The 24,412-nt window shown below is 43.6% G+C and overlaps 1 protein-coding gene across 1 annotated transcript in view; it reads right to left on the bottom strand.

The window, feature by feature from the left end:
• Nucleotides 1-24,412, bottom strand: part of LOC109927203 (complement C4-B-like) — a 119,063-nt gene that overhangs the window by 68,457 nt on the left and 26,194 nt on the right. Inside the window, exons 6-15 of the mRNA XM_048616509.1 lie at nucleotides 23,374-23,450; nucleotides 21,927-22,042; nucleotides 20,897-21,043; nucleotides 17,189-17,377; nucleotides 16,690-16,884; nucleotides 14,284-14,433; nucleotides 13,328-13,454; nucleotides 9,782-9,853; nucleotides 6,285-6,476; nucleotides 2,399-2,513 (exon numbers count right to left, since the gene is read on the bottom strand). Coding sequence (XP_048472466.1) covers nucleotides 2,399-2,513; nucleotides 6,285-6,476; nucleotides 9,782-9,853; nucleotides 13,328-13,454; nucleotides 14,284-14,433; nucleotides 16,690-16,884; nucleotides 17,189-17,377; nucleotides 20,897-21,043; nucleotides 21,927-22,042; nucleotides 23,374-23,450 — 1,380 coding nt within the window. The remainder of the gene's footprint in view (nucleotides 1-2,398; nucleotides 2,514-6,284; nucleotides 6,477-9,781; nucleotides 9,854-13,327; nucleotides 13,455-14,283; nucleotides 14,434-16,689; nucleotides 16,885-17,188; nucleotides 17,378-20,896; nucleotides 21,044-21,926; nucleotides 22,043-23,373; nucleotides 23,451-24,412) is intronic.

Raw genomic sequence — 24,412 nt, 5'->3', positions numbered from 1 at the left:
TTGGGTATGTTCACCCCCACCCAACCATTCTCCCCCCTTCCCCGCCCACCTTATCTACTGTTTGACACATGATGTACACAGTCTAACATAGACCTCCAAATGAAGTGGAAGATAGCTCAGGTGACTGCAACAGTGCAGGTTCTGGGAACAGGCTAGACCTGCACCACATGCAACAATTGAGAGAGTGCCTCACGCCTGATGACCAGGTGGAGAAGGATCAGCGTTCCCAAAAGCCCAGTTTCTGCCTTGCCTTGCAGATGCGCTCCTCCCAAGATTTTGCCCCTCTGAAACATATTCCCAGCACCTTCAGGTAATTTGTCCCGACAGTGAAGGGGATAAAGGATCCCAAAGAACATGGCCTTGCTGTTGCCTTGATTTACCTCCCAAGGCCAGTTCGAACTGGTCACAGATGCTCATGAGTCTGTGCACTGACAGTGGATCCTAGCAGAAAATGGCAACATTATCTATATACAGAAAGGATTTATCCTGCAGATCTCCGCTGCTTGGAATAAACACCCCTATCAGGCTTACATTCTTCCTGTTGGACCCAGCAACACACCAACAAGCGAGGACAGAGTGGGCAGCCCTGGTCAGTGCATCAGTGGTGATGTGAGAGATAATAAGAGGTTGAGGACTTTGAGGGGAAAGGATGTCTTAAGCCCTTTTAAAATAACCTTTGATTGCCTTTTGGTAATATAACTGACGAAAATGTTGTTTAAACCAATATGTACATTAGAAAGGCACACTTCGTGTGAAATGTCAATAGATGTGAGAAATCTTTCCACTACGTATGTGCTGCACCGAAACACATCAAAACGTGAGACGCATGATATAATTAGAAACTTGTGAAAAGTTAAATAAACAGCCACCCAAATCGCAAGATATATTTTACTGGCAGTTAAGTGGATAAATTGTCCACCTATAGACAATGCTGAAACATAGAAACATAGAAGATAGGAGCAGGAGGAGGCCATTCAGCACTTCGAGCCTGCTCTGCCATTCTTCACAATTGTGGCCGATCATACAATTCAATAGCCTAATCCTGCTTTCTCCCCATAACCTTTGATCCCATTCACCCCAAGTGCTATATCCGGTCGCCTCTTGAATACATTCAATGTTTTAGCATCAACTACCTCCTGTTGTAATGAATTCCACTGGCTCACCACTCTCTGGGTGAAGAAATGTCTCCTCATCTCCATTCAAAATGGTGCACTCCGAATCCTCAGACTGTGACCCCTGATCCTGGACACACCCACCATCAGGAACATCCTCCCTGCATTGACCCTGTCCAGACCTGTTAGAATTTTATAAGTCTCTATGAGATCCCCCCCTCATTCATCTGAACTCCAGCAAAAACAATCCCAACCTGGTCAATCTCTCCTCATATGTCAGACCCGCCATCCCCGGAATCAGCCTGGTAAACGTTCACTGCACTCCCTCGAGAGCAAGGGCATCCTTCCTTAGAAAAGGAGACCAAAACTGCACACTAGGTGTGATCTCACCAAGGCCCTGTCTAACTGCAACAACACATCCCTGCTCCTGTACTCGAAGCCTCTCACAATGAAGGCCAACATGTCTTTGGCCTTCTTTACCGCCTGCTGCACCTACGTGCTTCCCTTCAGTGACTGGTGCACAAGGACACCCAGGTCCCGCTGCACACTCCCTTCTCCCAATTTACAGCCATTTGGGTAGTAACCTGCCTTCTTGCTTTTGCTTCAGCAGTGAATACCCTCACATTTATCCAAATGATACTGCATCTGCCATTGATTTGCCCCCTCACCCAACCCTGTTGAGGTCATGCTGAAGGATCTCTGCATTTTCGTCACGGTTCACCTTCCCACCCAACTTGGTATCATCTGAAAACTTGGAGGTGTTACATTTTGTTCCTTCATCCAAATCATTAATATATATTGTGAATAGCTGGGGTCCCAGCCCCAAACCCCACTAGTTACTGCCTGCCAATTTGAAAAGGACTCATTAATTCCTATGTATTTGCTTCCTCTCTGCCAACCAGTTTCCCATCTATCTCAATACACTTTCCCCCATTCCATGAGCTTTAATTTGGAAATTAATCTCTTATGTGGCACTTTGTCAAACACTTTCTGGAAGTCCAAATATACTACATCGACTGGCTTCCCCTTGTCAACTCTACTAGGTACATCTTCATAGAATTCTAACAGATTTGTCAAGCATGATTTCCCCTTCATAAATCCATGCTGGCCCTGACTGGTCCTGCTTAATTGAATTTTTTTTCAAGAAAAATCATGCTCATGTGCATAATGGGTTATTAATTTGAAATCTTTTACAGTTGATCAACTTTAAAAAAACAGCACAGCCGCTCCCTCCACCTGTTTCAGAGAATTCTGGTATATTCTGCTGGACAATATATTACACTTACTGGTTCTCTCCTGCATGTGTACCAGAATATGTTTTCCAGTGCCAACTCTGTGGAAAATAGCTGCGAATATTGACACTGTACTCATCAAAGACATCATCCTCGTCATCTCCTATCTCTAAAGAAGAACAGATGATTTAGTGGTTGACAGGAACACAGTACAGAAGACATCACACTTGCTGAGTATTATACCGGAATGTCTGACGTCCTGGTTCACTGAAATCAATAACAGAACTTATAACACTAAAACAACATTGTGCCACTTGTATCATATGCCATACCTGTCTCCCTGCAACTGCATTGTTTCATTGACCAGTTTTTCAGGGCCAGTAAGGTTGTTCAGAGGTAATTATGATTTCAGTAAGGAATTCTCACTCAATCAAATGGTTATACCTCTTTCACAATATTTCCCATGCCGTCAAAAGTCTAACCATATAGCTTCTTTTGATTCCCACTGATTAGAGTCTTGAGAGGGCGTCTCAACACCGTACCTCTGATGAAGTGAGGAAGCACTGAAGACAATGTAATGGATAGACCTGCTGGTCACAGATGGGTCTGTGGCAGATGCTGAGGGAATGGATAAGAAGGACAAATTACTTGACCAAATGATGGATGTACACTTGTCCATGATGGTATTGTTATGAGTGCCCATGGCCCAGTTTTTTTTATAGGGATGAAGTTCCCCATTCACTTTGTGGATCTCACCATCATGCTGTGTGGGACTACCACTGTGCGAACTGGAACAGATACCAGGTAGATCCAGCAAATTCAAAGCTGGGCCCCATGAGACAGTCCGAGCCATCAGTAGCCATGGAACAACAGTCTCTAATGTCATGGTCAACGTAGCCCTCACTCTACCATTTCCAACAAGCCAGCAGACTAGTCCTGGTTCAATGAAATGTGCAGGATGACATACTTGATAGAAAGCACAAGGCTGAAAAATGAGATGTCAGCCTGGGAAAGCAACAGTATGGGATTACTTGCATGCTGAGCAATGGAGTCTGCAATGGAAAGGAGTAAGTGATCCCACAAGGGTCTATAAGGGATTGGATCGAAGCCCTTTTATACTCAGTCATGGATGGTGATGGGCAATTAAACAGGAAACAGTAGGAGGCGTAAGCATCCCAAATGGCAAGGCACAGAGTCTCGGTGTTTAGCACTGCTGCCTTACAGCACAAGGGACCCAGGTTCAATTAACCTCGGGTGACTGTCTGTGTGGCGTCTGCACATTTTCCCCGTGTCTGTGTGGGTTTCCTCCAGCTGTTGTTTCTCCTTCCAGAATCCAAAAACGTGTAGGTTAGGCGGATTGGCAATGGGAGGGGGAGGGTTGCAGGGATAGGGTAGGGGATGGGTCTGAATGGGATGCTGTTTGGAGGGTTGGTGTGGACTTGATGGCCAAATGGCCTGTTTCCACACTGTAGGGATTCTACAATTCCATGAAATAACCTCAGTGTTAGGGAGGTGGGGCAGCACATCAGTGCAAAAGACAAGGCTCAAGTATTTGTTTCAATCTTCAATAGTTGAAGACAGTGGGCTTTGCAAAGGCCATGGGGCCCAACCAAATTCCAGCAATTGTGCAAAAGGCTCGTGTTTCACACCTAGACATGCTGCTAGCTGAGTTGTTCTGGTACAGCTACCACATAAGCGACAAACAAAGAACGACAAAGCGAACCAGAATAATTCCCCACCGCTTCCCATACCCCAACTCCACACCACTATCTTTTGATCATCAGCAAAATGAAACAAGGGAACTTTGATATTGCAAGACTGAGTGCTTAGTGGTATGGTGTAAAGACAACAATCTTTCCATCAAAGTCAACAAAATGAAGGAGCTGATCATCAACTTTAGGAAGCAGAGTGGAGGGCACACCCCTGTGTGCATCAATGGAGCTAAGGTAGAGATGGTTGAGAGCATCAAGTTCCTGGGAGTGATGATCACCAACAATCTGTCCTGGTCCACCCATGTTAACACTACAGTCAAGAAACCACAACAACACCTCTACTTCCTCAGGAGGCTAAGGAAATTCAGCACGTCCATAAGATTCTTACCAATATTTATAGATGTGCCATAGAAAGCATCCCATCTGGATGCATCACAGCATGGCTTGGCCACTGCTCTTCCCAAGACCGCAAGAAACTACAGAGAGTTGTGAACACTGTCCAGTCTGTCACGCAAACCAGCCTCCCATCCACTGACTTCATGTATACTTGTTGCTGCAGCAGGAAAGCAACCAACTTAAACAAAGACCTCTCCCACCACAGTTATACCTTCTTCCACCCTCTTCAGTCAGGCAGGAGATGTAAAAGTTTGTGTAAAAGTTTGGAGAAGGTACGAACTGATTCAAGAACAGCTTCCTCCCCGCTGTTATCAGACTTATTAATGGACCTCTCAAATGTTAATGTTGATCTCTCTCTGTACCTTCTCTGCAGCTGTAACACTGTATCTTGCACTCTGTTCTGCTACCCTGGCGCAATTATATAGTACAATTACTGCCTGTAAAGCACGTAAGACAACATTTTTCAATGTATCTTGGTACACTTGACATTTATAAATCAAATCAAATGAATCAATCACGTAGCATTTGTAAAGAAATAACTACTGCCTGATGCACAGTTTGGGTTCAGTTTGGCCACACAGGCCCTCATCTCATTACAGTCCCAGTTCAAACATGGACAAGAGAACCCAATGTAACTCAATGAAGGCCATTGTCATTGACATCCATGTATGATGAAGACTATGGAGAGTTGGGAATCAGGATGAATAGTCCCCTTTAGCTGGAGTCATTCCGAACAGAAAGAAAGGCTGTTAGAGGTCGACCATCTCAGTTTCAGGAGCTCCTCAGGGTTTAGTCCTGGGCGAAAGCACCTTCAGCATTTAACCTTTGCTCCATCAGGAACGTAGGTGCTCGCTGATGATTGCACAATGTTCAGCTGCAGTCCATGTCCATGTACATCAAGACCCAGACAATACCCAGGCTTGTGCTGGTTAGGGAAAAGTGACATTCACACCACACAAGAGCCAGGCAATGACCATCTCCAACAAGAGTTATTCTAACTATCATCCATTGGTCTTCAAAAGCACTGCCGTTGCTGAATCCCCCATGATCAGCATCCTGGGGGATTCCCAAAACCTCTGAAGGTGTGGATGGAGAATATGTAGAGACTGGTCAATTCAATATGACCTGTTTTGTGCAATTGACAAGACAAAGATGGGAGGTTTCCTCACCGTCCCACCAACGCATTACTATTGACACATTCACCATAAACACCACAACACATTGCTTTCCCCTGTGATACTTCAGGAAAATGCAAAATATTCATTGAGTCATGGAGTTGTACAGCACGGAAACAGACCCTTTGGTCCAACTCACCCATGCTGACCAGTTATCCTGAGTTATCCTAGTCCCATTTGCCAGCATTTGGCACATATCCCTCTTAACCCTTCCTAATCATATGCCCATCCAGATGCCTTTTAAATGTTGTAATTGTACCAGCGTCCACCACTTCCTCTGGCAGCTAATTCCATACATGCATATCCTCTATGTGAAAAAGTTGCCCGTTAGGCCTCTTTTAAATCTTTTCTCTCGCATCTTAAACCTATGCCCTCTAGTTTTAGACTCCCCTACCCTGAGGAGAAAAAGACCTTGGCTATTCACCCTATCCATGCTCCTCATGATTTTACAATCCTCTATAAGGTCAGCCTCTGACTGTCCAGGGGAAATAGCCCCAGGCTATTCAGCCTCTCCTTGTAGTTCAAACCCTCCAGCCCTGTCATGTCATAATTGATCAGCTCCATTGGTCTTTCTATTTCAGAGGTTTGCACAGTGATCATTTCTCCAAGCTAATGATGGGCAAGTTATTTGTGTTAACTTTGTAAATGAACACTTACGTCTTCCGATTGTATCGAGCTTCTGTGACTGGTTCTTCCTCACTTCCACGCCAAAGTCACAGCAAGTGAGAAAAACCTTTCTGCATTCATCCTCTTTGATACGAACTGCCCGATCTTTACAGCTACGTTTCATTGGAATTAACGTTAATCCATCCATGCAGCACTTCTTTAGATTGTTGTTATATTGGTTTGCTGTAATATTAATCAAAGCAAATTAAACGGTCAAGTAGGCAGCATTCAACAACATTTTCTGCATTTTGAATTGCAGAGAATACTAGATTGCAATTTGTTATGATCCCAGCTGATGGGTAAATCTGGATAGGCCAAATCCCAGAATGAAGCCTGGGTTGATAGATCATATATTTGGTCCATGGTTAAGTCTGTTACCGTGGTGATTAGTCACAGAAAGTATTCACATGAGGCTGTTCTTTAACATTAGAACATAAACTTATTACACGAAAGAACAAAGACACACTGAAAGCTATGTATATGGGAGTATTATATGTATACTACAGTTAAATAAAACCTAACACAAGCAGCAAAACAAAATTGGAATCTGTTTCCCAGCATTACAGATACTCAATCCTAACTAATATCATTCTGTTCTCCATTTCTTAAATGCTTTCCAGTTTCTTTTACTTGTCTGATGGCCGAAGCTCTCCACTTCAAACAACTCGAAACTTTCTAACCACATTCTCTTGGCTTGGAGCCAAAATTGAACTGCCTCTATGCTATTGGTTCTATATTCCAAAAATGATACTGGTAAATTATTTCATCATGTTTCATTGCAAATTAGAATGCAACAGACACTTTCAAAGAGATTGCTGTTAACACTATCCTTGTGCCTGAATAAGAGGTCACCTATGAAGACAGATTTGTGGATCTGTAGAATTCTTTATTACAGAGCGCTGCAGAAACTGTGTCATTGAGTGTATTCAAGGCTGAGATAGACAGATTTTTAATCAATAAGGGGAAATCAAGGGTTATGGGGAAAAGTCAGGAAAGTGGATTTCAGCCATGATCTCATTGAATGGCACAGCAGACTCCATGGGCTGAATGACCTACCTCTGCTCCTATCTCTTAAATCATTGTGCCATTTCTGTAGAAAGTACCAAATGCTTGTCCCTGGTGCCATCATTTAAAATGGATTTGGTTTCACCCATCAAACAACCGTCCCTCCACTGAGATAGAGGGCAATGGATTTAAACTTGACAGCACATTGCTCAGGCTTGGTTTATATGGTGGCTCAGTGGTTAACACTGATGCCTCACAGCACCAGGGACCCGGGTTTGATTCCACCCTCAGGCAACTGTCTGTGTGGAGTTTGCACATTCTCCCGTGTCTGTGGGGGTTTCCTCCGGGTGCTCCAGTATCCTCCCACAGTCCAAAGGTGTGCAGGTTGGGTGGGTTGGCCATGGGAAATGTGGGGTTATGGGCATAGGGTAGGAGTCTGGTTGAGATGCTCTTCAGGTAGTTGTTAGACTTGATGAGCCAAATGGCCTCTTTCTGCGCTATCGTGAGTCTATGATCGGATCTGATTAGAGATCTGGTTCTGTTTTGCTTATAAGGCTTAACCGAGGCCTGTCTAATAAATGAACAGTTGTCTCATGAGCTTTGAAACACTTCTGTAAGATGTTGGACCTTAATTTCACACACTTTGAAGAGTCTGTATAACACCAACTTCTGGATATGTGCAAGCATACTTGGATGAAAAAGCTTCAACTGTCATTTTAGTGAGAACTCGACCTCAAGGAGTTCCAAGATTCTGAGTGTGTAGTGAGGCCCATTGGTATCAGGATGAAGCTGAAATGTACGCTTTCATTCACCCTAGGTGCGTACTTCCTTGAAATTGGAGTAGCAAGTGGACAGGGTTGTGAGGAAGGCATCTGGTACACTTGCCTTTATTGGTCAGTGTGTTGAGTATAGGGGTCAGGAGATCATATTGCGGTGGTACTGGACAGTATTTAGGCTACTTTCAGACTACTGCATTCAATTCTGGTCTCCTCGCTATCGGAAGGATGTTGTTAAACTTGAAAGGGTTCTGACAAGATTTACAAGGATGTTGCCAGGGTTGGAGGGTTTGACCTAGAGGGAGAGGCTGAATAGGCTGGGGCTATTTTCCCTGGAATATTGGAGGCTGAGGGGTGACCTTACAGAAGTTTATCCATGAGGGGCATGGATAGGGTGAATAGCCAAGGTCATTTTCCCAGGATAGGGGAGTCCAAAACTAGAGGGCAGAGGTTTAAGGTGAGAAAGATTTAAAAGGGACCTGAGGGGCAACTTTTTCACACAGAAGGTGGTGCGTGTATGGAATGAGCTGTCAGAGGAAGTGGTGGAGACTGGTACAATTATAACATTTAAAAGACATTTGCATGGGTATACGAATAGGAAAGGTTTGGAGGATATGGGCCAAATACTGGCAGATGGGGCTAAATCAGTTTAGGATATCTAGTCAGTGTGGGTGAGCTGGACCAAAAGATCTGTTTCCATGCTGTACATTTCTATGACTCTATAATTATAAATCAAAATATACACCCTTGGAATTTCCATTGACCTTGTGGAGGAGAGCAGTTCAGCTGATTCACGATCAGTTTCACTTTGGCTAACTGAATAACACTGCGGAACTGAAACCTTCGGCCACAAGAGACAGAGTTGACGAGTTTAAAGCACATGCTTCACTCTGTCACTGAAAGTCAAACATAATATCCCACTTGTTGCCATTGTGCAATATTTGTGAAGTATTTCAAGTGGAAGATTGCATAAAACACAAACATTCTGTTAAATGTTTATGTGCTAAGATTGCAGCAGATACATCTGAATGTTAGATGCTGGGGCAAGCTGACTGATATCGAACAGGTCACCCATTATGCACCAGTTTACCATTTTACTTCCAACAAAATAATGGAATGGGATATGTAAACATTGAGACGAGGAACAGGAGCAGGCCATTCAGCCCTTTGAGCCTGCTCCACCATTCAATATGACCATTCTTGATCATCCTACTCAGTACCCTGTGCCCAACTGAAGTCCTATATCATTTGCTCCCTTTATCCTGAAGAGCTATATATAACTCCTTCTTGAAAACATTCAATGTTTTGGCCTCAACCACTTTCTACAGTAGCAAACTCCACTGGCTGAATACTCTCTGGGTGAAGAAATTTCTCCTCATCTCAGTCCTAAATGGTCTACCCCATATTCTTAGGCTGTGATCCCTGGATCTGGATTCCTCAATCATCGGGAACACCCTGCCTGTGTTGATCCTGTCTACTCTGTCAGGCAATGCACACAATGGGAACAATTCACCAAGGGTTACTTTTCATCTGTTTTTGCCAGTTGTTAAAACAAATCCATCTCTACTGCTTTTCAGTAAAAGGTTCAATGTGCTTCAGCTTCTGTGCATATATTCCACATTAAACCTGATCTTAAATATTTCTTTTAAATGCAAAGACGAACATGTCTTGACATTCAATGCATTGAAGATAAAAGTGCATTCTTACCTTTTCCCATATACTGTTGTTGAATGTCCAATGATCTTTTCATCCTTTTGTTATCTGTTTTGCAGGAATATCCTGTAAGGATTAATGAAAAATAAAGGAGACATCATCTGGATCGTGCATCTTTGTATTGACCAATTCCACAGATGTGATATTAAAAAGAAATATTAATATTTATAACCCAGTTATTGAAATAAGAAATCTTATAGACTCATAGTGAGAGCGAATGTGCATCTTTCATATTGCCTCATAGATTCCAGTAACCAGCTGAAGATTGATAATGGCTATCTGCTTCGTTCCTCAGTTGTATTCAATGAGAATTAAATGAAAATATAGTTTTTAGTGTGAAGGGCTACAAGGGATAGGGAGGAAACTGGGAGCGTGGTGCTGAATTGGGTGATCAACCATGATTTTATTGAATGGTGGAGCAGATTCGATGGGCTGAGTGGCCTACTCCTATGTTTCTAAGCTATGACCCAGATCTTTGGGACTCTGGGCAGTTGGAGAATGGACCAATCCTGAAGGATTCGATTCCCGACCACTCGGAATGCCTGCGACAGGTTAACTTCTGAGACGCAGTTCCCCAGCACCTGGAACCTACTGTATTCCCCAACTCTTGAGTTACAGTCGGAAGTTGCCGTGGATTCCTCCCTGAATAGGTCAGCTGGAAGGGTTACCTTAATGAAGAGCTGCTCAAACTCCTTCCTCTCCGTAATATCTGACTCACCAATCATGAAGGCTGTTCCATCATCCCCCTCCCATCCCGTAACTACTCAAATCTGGGATTGACACCCACCAACAACACCCTCCCATTCCTCCCCATGACTGATTTTCCTCTGGACCCGATCCCAGCCAACCCCTGCCCGATCTAATATCCCCCTTTGCCCTGCCAGGCCCCTCTCCTCCCAGCCAACTCTGAGCTGTCTCCTTGTATCATCATTAGGCCCAACCTGACTCACCCCCCGCCCCCCTAACATCAACATCCGACTCAATATGATCAGTGCCTGGCCCCTCTCTGCCCACTTACCACATATTACTCCGCCTGGCACTATCCACTCTGCCCTCTGCTACTCCAACTACCCTATCTACTCTGCCAGCTTGCTCCCTATCCACTTTGCCCCCTTACGTACCCAGTTGTCCTATCTATCCTTCCCATCCTCCCCATCCTGCCACCATGCCACCCAACCAGCATTGCCACATTCCCTGGCATGTCACCATCCCACCCTTGTCTGCCCACCCAACAAACCTGACACTGACACCCACCTGGCCATGTTTTCCCTGTTGCCACCCTACCCCCTCACCCACATGCACTGCCTCCCTGTTCTTTGCAGCTCCATCCATTTATCTGAATCATGTCTGCTCACTAGCTCATTGAACACAGTAGGGGGGCATTTGGTCAAGTCAGTCTGTGTGTCCCCTTAAAGGATTGAACCATTTGTTCTTAGAATCAAAGAAATAGGGACGGAAGTAGGCTGTTCAGCTCCTCGAGCCCACTCCACTATTTAACAGGATCATGGCTGATCCGATGCTCCTTTCCTGCCCTATACCTGTAAACCTTGATTCCCCTCCTTATCAAGAATCTGTCTCAGCCTTAAATATACACAAGGTCTCTACTCCCACAGGTCTCTGAGGCAAGGAATTTCAAAAACTCACAGCCCTCTGTTTGATTTCTTTCTTGCAAAATGTCTTTTATCACGAATATGTGCACACTTCCCCCTTAAAAGTTAAAATTCAATAAATAATGTCCTTTTAGTCAATGCATTCGAAATTGCGACAACTCGTGATTATCAGAAAATTCTTCCCATCCCAGTGCTCTCCCACTGTGCAACCAATCCTGCAGCAGATGTCTCAAACGTGTGCCTTTTGGTTTCCTTCTGTCATTGCTTAACTTCTCACCATTTAGTGTGGCACGGTGGCTCAGTATTTAGCGCTGCTACCTCACAGCGCCAGGTACCCGGGTTCAATTCCACCTTCGGGTGACTGTCTGTGTGGAGTCTGCACATTCTTTCTGTGTCTGCGTGGGTTTCCTCTGAGTGCTCCAGTTTCCTCCCACAGTCCAAAGATATGCAGGTTAGGGTGGATTGGCCATACTAAATTGCCCCATAGTGTCCGGGTATGTGTAGGCTAAGGTGGGTTAGCCATGGGAAATGCAGGGTAATGGGGATGGAGTAGATCTGAACAGGATGCTCTTTGGAGGGTTGGTGTAGATCAATGGGCCGAATGACCTCTATTGGTTCTTTGGGAATTCTACTCTAGGAATCGCCTTACTTTACTTCACAGAATAGTTTGACAGCTTTATTAAAACATCATACTCTGTATAGAGTAGTGGGAAACGTTGCTTCCATTGGTGGAAGATTGAAGAATCGGAAGGGAAATGGCAGAAGAGCCTAAGGTTGCCAAGAGATTTGAAAATAGAATGTCTTGTTGAGGTAAGTGGTTAGGACTGGAGGACTCTACCTGAGAGTTGGGTTGAGGCAGAGACAACCTTGGCTAGGAACTTCGCCAAGTCCCAAATAGGAGACGAAATAGGCTGCTCAGCCCAATGAGTCTCCTCCGCCATTCAATGGATGATTTGATCATCCTCAGCTCCACCTTGCTACCTTGTCCCTACAAGCCTCAATTTCCCGAAAGATTACCAATCTGCCTCAGCTGTGAATCTGCTTCATGACCCAGTCTCAACAGCCCTCTGTGGTAAAGAATTCCCCAGATTCACCGTCCTCTGGAAGAAAGAAAAAGTCCTCCTCATCTTTGTCTTAAAAGGGCGACCCCTTAGACTGAGACTCTCCCACAAGGTGCAACAACACCTCTCCATATCTACTCTCTCAAACCCCATAATAATCTAAAATATTTCAATAAGATCTCCCCCCAGTCTTCTAAACTCCAAACAGTACAAGCCTGAACCAGAGCAAAAGAACCGTAAGTAAGGAGAAGAGGGAGGAATGGGACTAGCTGGGTTGATCTTGCCATGGGCTGACAGTGAGCCAATGGGCAAAATGGCCTCCTCTACGCTATAACCTGCATCCATTCCATGTCTCATAAACAGCCATATTAAATCTGCTCCTGAATGTTTTTTTCCTTGAAAAGAACAATCTTAGTTTCTCAATTCATTTTGCACAATTGGCATCTATAAATTCTTCTACTACTCTCCAAGGTGTCCATTGCATTCTCTCCAATGCATTAACAACTTGCGAATGCGTAGTGACCAGAATTCTAGCTGAGACATACAGAATCACTTTGCCACTGACTCAGATGTATGTGGGATAATTTGGTGCTTCTCACCTAGTTCTCCACTTGTACAGTGAGGATTTAGATGATCTTATTTTTGTTTTATAAAGACAGATCAAGTCGTCTTGCCCCCTGCAAATGTCTGAAATCTTTAACGAGCACTTTCCAAGCAAGGTATATTTGTGAGCAGGTTTTCTTTACAACTTTATCAGTTTTAAAGACTGTTGCTGACCACCACCTTGCACTCTAGTTTCTTACTTCCATGTGCTTACGACATTGTATCGAGATCTGAAATTTCATCTTTTTTCTGCTTTGTTGGCTTACCAGCTCGAATTTCCGACACGTGAACGTTGGAAATAAATGTCAGGCCAGCATCCATGAAAACACCAGCACTGTTAGCACCACCTCCATAAGTGCATCCAAGGTCATAAGAATTCATCTCTTCAAAGACCTACTCAGAAGCAAAAAGTGCATTTTGAACATTTCACTTGCGTGATTGCTGAGAGTAAGGTGAAGTCACCACCACTGTGCGCACCATTCGAGACAGAGATGACTGGTGGTCAGTTAATTTGAGAGTTACAACACTTCAGGCAAACAGAGAGGTTGAGAAGGACAGCCCATCTCAATGGCCTCAGTCAGTGTAGAAATTGAACCCACACTGTTGGTGCTATGCTGTATTAGAGAGCATCAATCCAGTCAATTGAGCTAAGTAATGCTTTGGCAGCAGCTCTATTAACAATGTACCTTATGACTACGAGGATGTTACAAGACACAATAGATGTACCTTTGTATTATTACCCTGAGCAGCACATACTCGAATAGTTAATTTCAATTCTGGGTATTGCAGGTAAAGACTTTTCCAACTCACAGCAATGGAGACAATCAACATTTATGAAGATGTCCCATAGCCAATTGTGGGCATGGCATCTGCATGGGTACCACTGGAAGGTGATTCATCGCAAATGCCTACCAGCATGCACAAAAAAAAATCCTTGACAAATCTACTTTCTGGTTTCACAAATCATTGATCTTGGCACAATGCAACAATGACACTGTCTCCTAAATGGAGAACACTGTCACGTAACTGTTCAGTAAAACAAAAATGAAATACCACTGGAAGGAAAGGGTGGCACACGCCAGAAATAATGCAATGTTCTTGTCTGCTCAGTGTAAGGTATTTTAATTGGATACAATGAGGGCTGAGATTGCTGTGGTTCAATGACGTGATTTTCAGAAACGAAATTCCAAATCCTGCAGAACCAGGAGTGCAGTTCACTTACTTTCGCAGGTTTCAGTTTATTCTTGCTGTTGAGAACATAGACTGCTGTATCCACAATGCCCAGGGACAGTTTGCCTTGGTCTTCAGTTTTAATATGCAGGCTGACCATCGATCCTGGTCTGTATGTATCGGGCATATCTTTTATTGTAATCTGAGGCAAAACAACACGATAACACTGGACCGTCAAGTAACGAACTGCACAATTTTCTGGAAGTCCCTCCCAATACCAGCCCGACTACTCAACACCACCTCCCCTGACAATTCCCTCAACCCTCATATTTGAGCCTCTTTGTCCATATTGCTTGCTGTTCAGAGATAAACACCTCTGGAGCAGGTGGTACTTGAACCTGAGCCCCCTGGGAGTAGATCTGGCGACCCAACCTCTCCCAAAAATTCTGTGACCCACTCATGTGCAGCATTGGTCTTTGCAACTCATGTCCACTATAAAGCCCAACATGAGGTTGGGGAGCCTGGCATGTTGTGAAATCTCTTTGGACTCTCTAACTGCCGCAGAAGAGAGGCTAAGCTTTACAAGATAATGTCTAGATGAGTGCTCTCACTGTTTCTGAAGGATCTCCACTGAATCTGAAGGAATGTAGTAAGTCACTAGAACCACAATGCAGTTGGTGCCAAAGTCAACAAAGAAAGCTATTTGGAAGCCGCAATAATGAGCCTGCCTCAAAGAGTTGAAGAGCTCTTACATAGTACTTTGGTAGTGACCCTATCTCTGAGCCAGGGAGCCCAGGCTCAATTCCCACCTGCTCCAAAGCACTGTAATCTGAACAGATTGATTTATTGGGAGTTTGTGTGGCACAGTGGTAACGTCCCTGCCTCTGAGCTGGTTGGCCCGAAGTCCACCTGTACTGGAGGTGTAACATAACATTTCTGAATGCGTCAGCGAGAAACTGTCACGGGAGTACCACACAATCATTTTATGGAGCTTTCCTCACATTCCATCACTACACTTCCCTGGCTCAATTGATACCAGAACTAAAGGAAAGATAATTCCCAGGCAAACAACAGTCTAACAGAAGCAGCGGATAAACGTGAAGGCAGATGTTACCAAAGTTCATCAGCATTGATATAATTGATGTGAACTTTTCATGTTAAACAAATAGTAAGCTTGGTTCCTTTTTAACTCCAGCAGATAAACAGTTAGATATTAAAAGAAATTGAAATGAAAAGGATTGTAAGCTGCCACCTTCAATGGGATGTCACCACCAGACACACATTTCCATCCCCTCCCTTGTCAGTCTGCTGCAGGGACCGTTCCCTATGGGCCACCCTGGTCCACTCCTCCTCCCTTCCCAACCCTTCCCCACAGCCCCACGGCACCTTCCCCTGGAACTGCCAAAAGTGTAACACCTGCCCATTTACCTCCTCCCTCCTCAGTATCCAAGGTCCCAAAGACAGCTTCTAGGTGGAGCAGCAATTTACCCGAGCTTCACCCAGTAAAATCTGCTGCATTCGCTACTCACAATGTGGTCTCCTCTACACTGCGAAGACAAAATGCAGTCTGGGTGACTGGTTTGTGGAACACCTACTTTGTGTCCTCATAAATGACTCTGAGCTTCCAGTTGCCTCCCACTTCAACACAACTTTATTTCAGGCTTGCTGCAGTGCTCCAGTGAAGCTCAGCCCGAGCTGGAAGAGCAACACCTCATTTTCCACTTGGGAACCCTGCAGCCTTCTGGTATCAATACTTAGTTCAATAATTTTAGAGCCTTAACACCTTCTTCCATGTCCTTTACCCACCCCTGCACTCCAGGCCTTGTAAATGACATGGGCTGCTTTCAGCACAGCCAACCCATTTTCACCTAATTACGGTCCTCATTATTATCAGCTTTTCTCTCTCCCTAGCTTGCTAGTATCCATCTCCCTGTCTGCCTAGCTATTGTTCTATCTCTCCGGCCACTGTCTCTGCCAATCTGCTCATTTCTACTCTCTCCCACCACCTATCTTTAGCATATACACCAACCTTTCCCTAGCTACAAGGAAGAGTCTCCAGACCGAAACGTTAACTCTGCTTTCTCTTCACAGATGCTGAGTTTCTCCAGCAATTTCTGATTTTGGAACAGTTACATACAATGAGGGTAGGGAGACTTCAAAAGTGTTTCACTATCAATAATAAGTTGTCGAATAACATAGATATTTCTGTTTTCTCCTGTTAGCACGTAGGTGACTAATTTCTTCCTCAATATTTGTATTTAACCTGTAATTTTCTTGTCACTCAACCTTGCACTGTAGTTTTGCTATATGCAGGCAAAAGCTATTGACATTTTTTGAGGATGATTATTTAATATTGGTCATTTGCTGTCCATTGCAACAAATGGAGTAATATTGAGGCCTCCTCCTCAACCCACCTACGGAACAAGGCCAGGCCACACATTATCACTAATACTCTCACCTTGCCTTCACAGACATCCTTCACATCAATCCAGGCAGAATTGGCCACCATCTCTGTATTGCCCTTGATATTGGCGTAATAGTAGATGACTAGCCGGAACGCAGGAACCATGGCTGTACTCAGTTGGACGGGGATTTTTACGAAATCCCCTTTCAGAGCTTTACCCATTTTAAGAATTTTGCCTTTGCTAATAGCCTGCGGGGATACGAACACATTGTCAGAGCATGCGTAGCCAATGATCTCACAATCCATATGTGCAAGTTGACTTGTGTATGCACATGTGCGTGCGCAAGCATGGTCACTGCCTATATGTCAATTCATATTTGATTCCATTTTGCAAGTGTAGGCATGGATCTGTATCTGTAGTGGCTGATATCTCCTTTATCAAGAAAGGAGCAATTAAAAGTCTAAATTGATCGGTTTGCTGTCAGTCATGATAATGGTTATTCTGCCATGCCACCTGAATCCTTGTTTAATCACTGTGTAAGAATGTACTCACAATGTAGTAGTAATGTTTGCTATCTTGACTGTCTGGAGTAGAGTCTGATCGTACTTCTGCCAAAATTGAGCTACTTGGATCTATAACATCTCGTGGCACATTGATGTTGAGATATCTCTTGTTGTTGGAATGGTACATGCTCACATTTTTGTTCGCTTCAGTGGTTTCTGCTCCATCCCCAGCTATCACCTGGCAGAACAAGACAAACATTACATTATTCAAGCTGTACTCACTCAGTAGCTATTTACACGATCGGATAAATGGACATTTCTCTCTGAAGAACTTGGTTAATCAATGCCTTACATATCGGCTTGTGGGGGAGGGGGTGTTTCGGTCAGCTCGGTTGTCTTGACATTTGGTTTCTGAAACAAGGTGACTGGGTTTCAGACCCCATGCCAGCTGAGGCTACCAAGAAGGACTCTCCTTCTCAAAGACTCTTATTTGCCTTTTTAGCAATTAGGAAAAGGCAATAAATGCTGCCTCTTTGGTGACTAAAAACAACTGCGCTCAGTTCACAGGCTCTTCACAATGGAGGGTTTTGGCTGGATAGTAGGCTGGATAGCTTGGAGTGTCAGAGACTGAGGGCTGACCTTATACAGAGTTATAAAATCATGGGAAGCATAGATAAGGGGAATAGCTGAGTTCTTTTCCTTTGGGGGTGTTGCAGTTCAAGTCTCGCAGGGATATTTTTAAGGTGGGAGGAGAAAGATTTAAAAAGGACATGAGGGACAACTTTTTCTGGCACAGAGAGTGTGGAATGTGTGCAATGAGGAAGTGGTGGATGTGGGTACAGTTACAATGTTTAAAAGACATTTGGAGAAGTTCATGATTAGGAAAGGTTTGGAGGGATATGGGACCAGGCAGATAGGGCTAGTTCAATTTGGGAACATGGTTGGCTTGGACTGGTTGGACCGAAGGGTCCGTATCTATGCTGTATGACTCTATGACTCGACTCTTGCCTGAGGGGTGTGACCCTCAGGTTAAAGTCACCATCAGTCTAGTGAGAGAGCAGCCCTATGGTCTGATAGGTCTTTGGCAACCAAAGTATTGCAAACAGCATGTGCGTTAATGTGCTCCCTTAATAGTCAACATTCCAGATCTTACCTGTCTGTTATCAGGCTTCATAGATTCATAGAATCACTACAGTGTGGAAACAGGCCATTCGGCCCAACACGTCCACACTGCTCCTCCGAAGAGCATCCCACCCAGACCCATTCCCCTTCATTTCCTACGTCTAACCCATCTAACCTAAACATCCCTGGATACTATGGACAATTTAGCATGGCCAATCCACCTGTCCTGCACATTTTTGGACTGTGGAAGGAAATCGGAGCACCCGGAGGAAACCCATGCAGACACGGGAAGAATGTGCAAACTCCACACAGCATGTGATGTCAGACCCACAGCAAAATAATTAACTTTTAACTGCACTCTTGTTAATAAATGCTGCCCTCATCCCATGAATAAGCAAAAATAAACAAAGTAGCCTGCTTGACTGGTACACCTTTCACAATTTCAATGTACACTTCCTTTAACAACAACACACAAGGACAGCAGTGGACTCGATGGGTGGAATGACTTGCTTCCACACTGTAAGGATTCTATGTTTCTATGTATCGTCTATTGGAGCCGCTCACCAATGCTTCTTTGGCAGCACCTTCCAAAGCTAGGAAGGTAGAAGTAAATATCACCACCCATGACTTCTCCTGACACATTATACTTACATGTAACTAATCTCTGCTCCTTTACTGTGAAAATCAGTGTCAAAGTTCTGGAATTCCCTGTGTAACTGCAAGTGGGTGTGCTTATATCACTCAATGGTAGAGTTCAAAAAGGTAGCTCACATTATCTTCTCAAAAGCAATTAGTATTTGTATAATAAAAGCTGTCCTGTCCCGCAAACGTTGCCTCCCATGAGCAAGTAAAAAATGTGATCATAAACTCCAATTCTAGCATTGGTGAGGCAGCTCAAGGTGACACGTACCGATGTGAAAGAGATATACCTTTTCTCTACATTATGTCATGTCGACTTCACACCCGAGCACAAGAATTTCGAGCAGGATTAGGCAAATCAGCCCTTCAAGCATACCCCAACATTCATTATGACCAGGCTGATCGCATCTAGGTCTCAACTCCACTTTCCTGCCCGGTCTCCATAACCCTTCAACCCATTACTAATTAAACATCTGCCTACTCCTTAAATTTACACAATGTTCCAGGATCCACCATACTCTGAGGTAGTGCATTCCACACATTCATGACTCTTTGAGAGAACTAATTTCCCCTCATTTCTGTTTTAAGTCTGCCATTCCTTAACCTTAAACAATAACTTTTCATTTCAGATAGCCCCACGAGGGGTAACATCCATTTGCTTTGTCAACTCCCTTTAGCATCTTATGTACCTCAATTAGATCTCCTCTCATTCTGTTAAACTCTAGGGAGTGTGGGCCTGAACTTTCCAATTTCTCCTTATAAGAAAAGCCTTTCATCTCTTGAATTAATCTTGTGAACCTTCTGTAAACTGCACTTTTCTAATCTCGATCACTAATAGAATATTTTTTATAAATAAAGTGTACTTTTGGGGGAAAGAATGGGTAGCACCTGATGATTTGAGGAATAACTGCCCAGATTTGCATCAAATGGAGAGCATGAGACATGTATAGTTGCTGACAGTCACTGGTATTGGTAATGGCAATAGTGTCATGTAGGAATTTGAGACTCAAACAAATAACAAAAAGAAATGGGAGGCCAACAGTAAAGGTACCACGGCTACTAAGGGTTGAAAAGGTGAATGGCTCCAGTGTGGGTAGACAAGGACTGAGGCCAGAGGTGAAAGAAGGTGAGGAATGGAAGATGACATGGAGGAAGGAGTTGTGGAAGAGGACACTGTGCTATTGAGAATTGAGTGCTTTGGGACCTCATGCGCAGGAGTCTGGGCAACTTGGGAGTGTGGAATGTTGGGCCTGCGGACGGAACAGGACTGAGAACTGATCGGGATGGTTTGGGTGAAACAGGGCAGCCGATTGGGTCGGATGGGTTGGCAGCATGTCAAGGCTGAGTCACAGGATGGTAGGATGCACGGGAGGTACAGGCTGGCATTTGTGATTGGCATGGCTGGGCAGGAATGGAGTTTAGAGCTTGCAAAGGAAGGTAGCATGGGGTAGGGATGGAGATGATATGAAAGGTGTAGCATGGGAACACCATCAGAGTGAAAGCACTGAGGTTGAACAATGTTCTGGGATAGAGGTTTCAAGAAGTACTGTTGAAATGCAAATATCACTCTCATCCTATTACTGTGTGAGCAAGAGAATAACAACAAAGTAACTTATACTGGAGGGATTTGGCAAAGGGAGGTGACAAGAGGCGGGTGATAGCATTGTGCCCCATTGTAAGGGAAAATCCTGAGCCATCCACTTACCATCCAGCTAACTGGATTAGCTCTCCCCACTTGTGAAGAAACAATTTGCCAACAAAGATACAAATTTCACCGTAACTCCTTTCTCGATGCAAATAAGCCACATTGCACCTCTATGATAAGGAAATACATGCACGACATATTCAATGCCATCTTTGGAAATGCCATACTGAAAGATATTATTGGTGACAGAATCGTCTGGAATATATTTTCCAACCACACACAGTAACAAATTTCACTGAATGTCTGTAAACCTTGTGAGCATGAACATGAAGTAGAAACATTCACTCTCACCTTAATGTTAAAAGGATCTGTCTTGTTAGCCAGCTTTTGTATTATCAACTCGACCTGTCCGTTTTCCATTGTATTTTTTGGCATTGTTCCTTCCAGCCTAACAGGAACACCCGAGGCAGGAGTTCCATCAGGATATGTTACCTTGGCCTGCAAAATGAAACAATAGCTAAGAAAGCATCACTCAGGTGCTCAGTAACTGATTTAAGAATTTGTCTTCACTGACCAACTGATTCAGCTCGATTTCCCTTGCCTGAAGATCCATTAAGCCCCTGCCACAATCTGGAGCTGGGGGGTTGGGGGGTGCGGAAAGGGGAGAGGTGCGCCATCAATTATGCGAGTTACTTATAAAATACTGAGCGCCACATCAGGTGGAGCTACACCCTGAGACGACTGTTGTGGATAAATCTGCCTGTTTCTGGAGACATACAAATGTTGAAAACTGTACTCTGGTGCCAATCTTTCTTTTGGACAGGCATAATTACTGGAAATGCATTTTCAATCTGATTACACAGATGCAGAGAGAGGAATAGCATTGGCCAGTTGTCCATTTTAGTTAATTTAGTTCCTTTCCTAGGTCATGCTGGACTTTGCTCTTACTACCTGCACATTTGACAGTCAAAATACTATTGGCTAATAGTGGCTAATCTGAATGGGCCCTTAATAAATGTCCTTCTTTGTTCTCTAATAACATATAGAAAGGTGTTGAGGCCTGTCCTTGGTCAACGGCTGGCATTCATCTCTAATCTGCATGTCTAATAGTAAATTGACAAACTATTTGCAGTTGGTAAATAACAAATGATAATTTCATGGTAATATGTACACTGCGCAGATAACAGTCAAACTGCCATGACCTGTGTGCCACACATAGAAATGTGTTTCTCATTGATATTAGTGGCTGCATATTTGCATGTGTTCGTTTTCTACCTGTTACCTTGGCCACATTACTGCCTAAAAATTGCAGACATTAATGAAGAGTTCCATATTACGAGGCCAATTCCATGCTGTTTCATACCACCGAGTCCAAACTTACCAGCACATAGAATGGAAACCGTGGTGCAAAGTAATCTCTTGTTTTTGACAAATCGATTATGTACGGCGAGGAAACAAGCTTAACGTTTTTGACTTCGGCCTCTTCCATTTCCCCACCTGCAGGGGAGTAAAAGGATGCATCCATTATATCATAGACTCCCCACACACAATCAGACCAACAAGTCCTCACCAACCTTCCACCCAGTAACTCTGCATTTCCAGTAGCTAATGCACCTAACCTACATATCCTTGAACACTATGGGAAATTTAATGGAGCTGATACACCTAACCTGCATATTTTTGGACTGTTGGAGAGTGACCAGAACACCCAGTAGAAACCCACACCGAGACAGGGAGAACATACAAACTCCACACAGTCATCCAAGGCTGCATTTGAACCCAGGTCCTTGGTCGTGTGAGGCAGCAGTGCTAACCACTGAACCATCATGCTGCCCATCAACCAGCCAGCCTGCCGCTGATTTTGTGAATGTGTTTTACTTAGTTTGAATTATTGTACAATTTTATCTAACTTGTGATGAAATAACACAGTCTGCAACTTTTGATGGGAGAGTGCAATTGACGCTCTGTTAATAATTAATAGAATTCAAGGGAAACTTTATAAGATCCTTTCTCTTCTATATATGGGGTGGGGGCTACAGAATAACACAGAATAATGATTCTGTAGAAATTTTGCAGTCCTCCCTTCCATTAACATATGGTCTGTCAGTGCATATTTTGGACTATCTGTCCATATATATATCCACCTGTGGCAGATGGTGTAATAAATTTTTTTAAAAATTGTAATAAATACAGCTAGTCTGATGGTGACTATTGATTATTTTAAAAACAATCCCAGGAAAGGTATTATTGTGAAAGAGGGACCAGACTTGGTCCTGGGATTCTGGCGCTACCTTATACATGAAGATTGGACAAACGAGGCCTGCATTTTTTTTAAGAATTAGAGGTGATCTCATTGTAACTTGCAAATTACTTAAATGGATAGTCAGGGTGGATGCAGGTAAGATTTTTCCCCTGGTTTGGGAGTCTGGAACCAGGGAGTCACAATTTAAAAATTAAGGTGATATCTTTTAGGAACTGGCTGATTATTTTTACTCAGAATCTTTGGAAAACTTGACCCCAAATGACAGTGAAGTCTCAGTTAATGAGTATGGCATTATGAGAGGTTAACATTTTTGTTTGATTATCAATGGTGTAGAGCATTAACAGGATAGTGTTGGAGATACTAAAGCTATTAGAGTGTTTGCATAATCATGATTGTTTCAAGTGGCAGCCATGATGGGCTGAATGGCCTACAAATGTTCCTGTGTTCCTACCAGATGTATCTTACTGATGCATCTTGGAAAGGAGTTTCAGAGTTAGGAGAAATGTGGTGGCAGTGCTGGGAGAATCTCCAGAGGAAACAATCCTTCCTTTGTTTGGAAACATACTGATCCAGAAAGATCTCTTGCACACATTTCTCGAACTGTTCCCCACCCCGACTTTGTCATTTACACTGCTATTTTTCCTGTCCGTTTCAGAAGAGCTGGAGTTGCCTATTATCACCAGGACAAATGCACTTGCATTTTTCAGTAATTTACCTGAAAAGTTGATCTTCCTACTTCTGCTCACTCTTTAGTGGCCTATTGGCTACACCCAAGAATGAAACAGCTTATCTGCCATTCACTAATGTGAGCCAAATTGATTCCTTTAACTCTTATACTAGTGCTACAGCAGTACATTTGAGAAATATTACCAATATCTCCTTGATTTGATTGCCTATTTGTCCTGAATGTAGTCCAACAAGTGATATTAAATACACCTTTGTCCTCTTGCCTTAAGCCAGGAATTGGTGCTACTGGATTATCATTTCATTAACTTGAGTTCATATCTTGCCAAATATTTTTACCATGCACTGCCAATCAAGTCACATGCACTACAAATCCAACTTAGTGGACATTAGATTTCTTCCCTGTCTGCTGCCTGTTATCCTAAAGTCCTCTTTGCATCTTGTATCTCATGCCCCAATGACTTATTGTATTTCATCTAATTTTGCAAAACTTTGTCAACCTCCTTCCTAGAAAACTGGTTCAACTACTTGCCTGGACAACAATGGTCCAACACATCTGATGTCTAATATATACATCCTGCTTTTGTGCTGACCGCAGGGTCACAGGAATCTGAATCTCACTCTCTGGTACAATTTATTGGCCTAAGATTCAACCTGCCTCATCTCACTGTACATCATAAGCAACAAAAGCTGGTACATGCCATAACCCAGGCATTATTGCATCCAATGTCTTACACTCAGCCTACCTCCCTCAGATCAGCAGAATCCATCTGTAGGATCAACAAGGTGTGGAGCTGGATGAACACAGCAGGCCAAGCAGCATCAGAGGAGCAGGAAGGCTGACGTTTCGGGTCTGGACCCTTCTTCAGAAATGGAGGAGGGGAAGGGGATTCTATTTATTTCAGAATCGCCTTCCCCTC

The sequence above is a fragment of the Rhincodon typus genome, chromosome 35 (assembly GCF_021869965.1).
Source record: "Rhincodon typus isolate 14 chromosome 35, sRhiTyp1.1, whole genome shotgun sequence".
In the NCBI taxonomy this organism is placed as follows: Eukaryota; Metazoa; Chordata; class Chondrichthyes; order Orectolobiformes; family Rhincodontidae; genus Rhincodon; species Rhincodon typus.
Note: the sequence above shows the minus strand (reverse complement) of the source record. Positions and strands in the feature narration are given on the sequence as shown.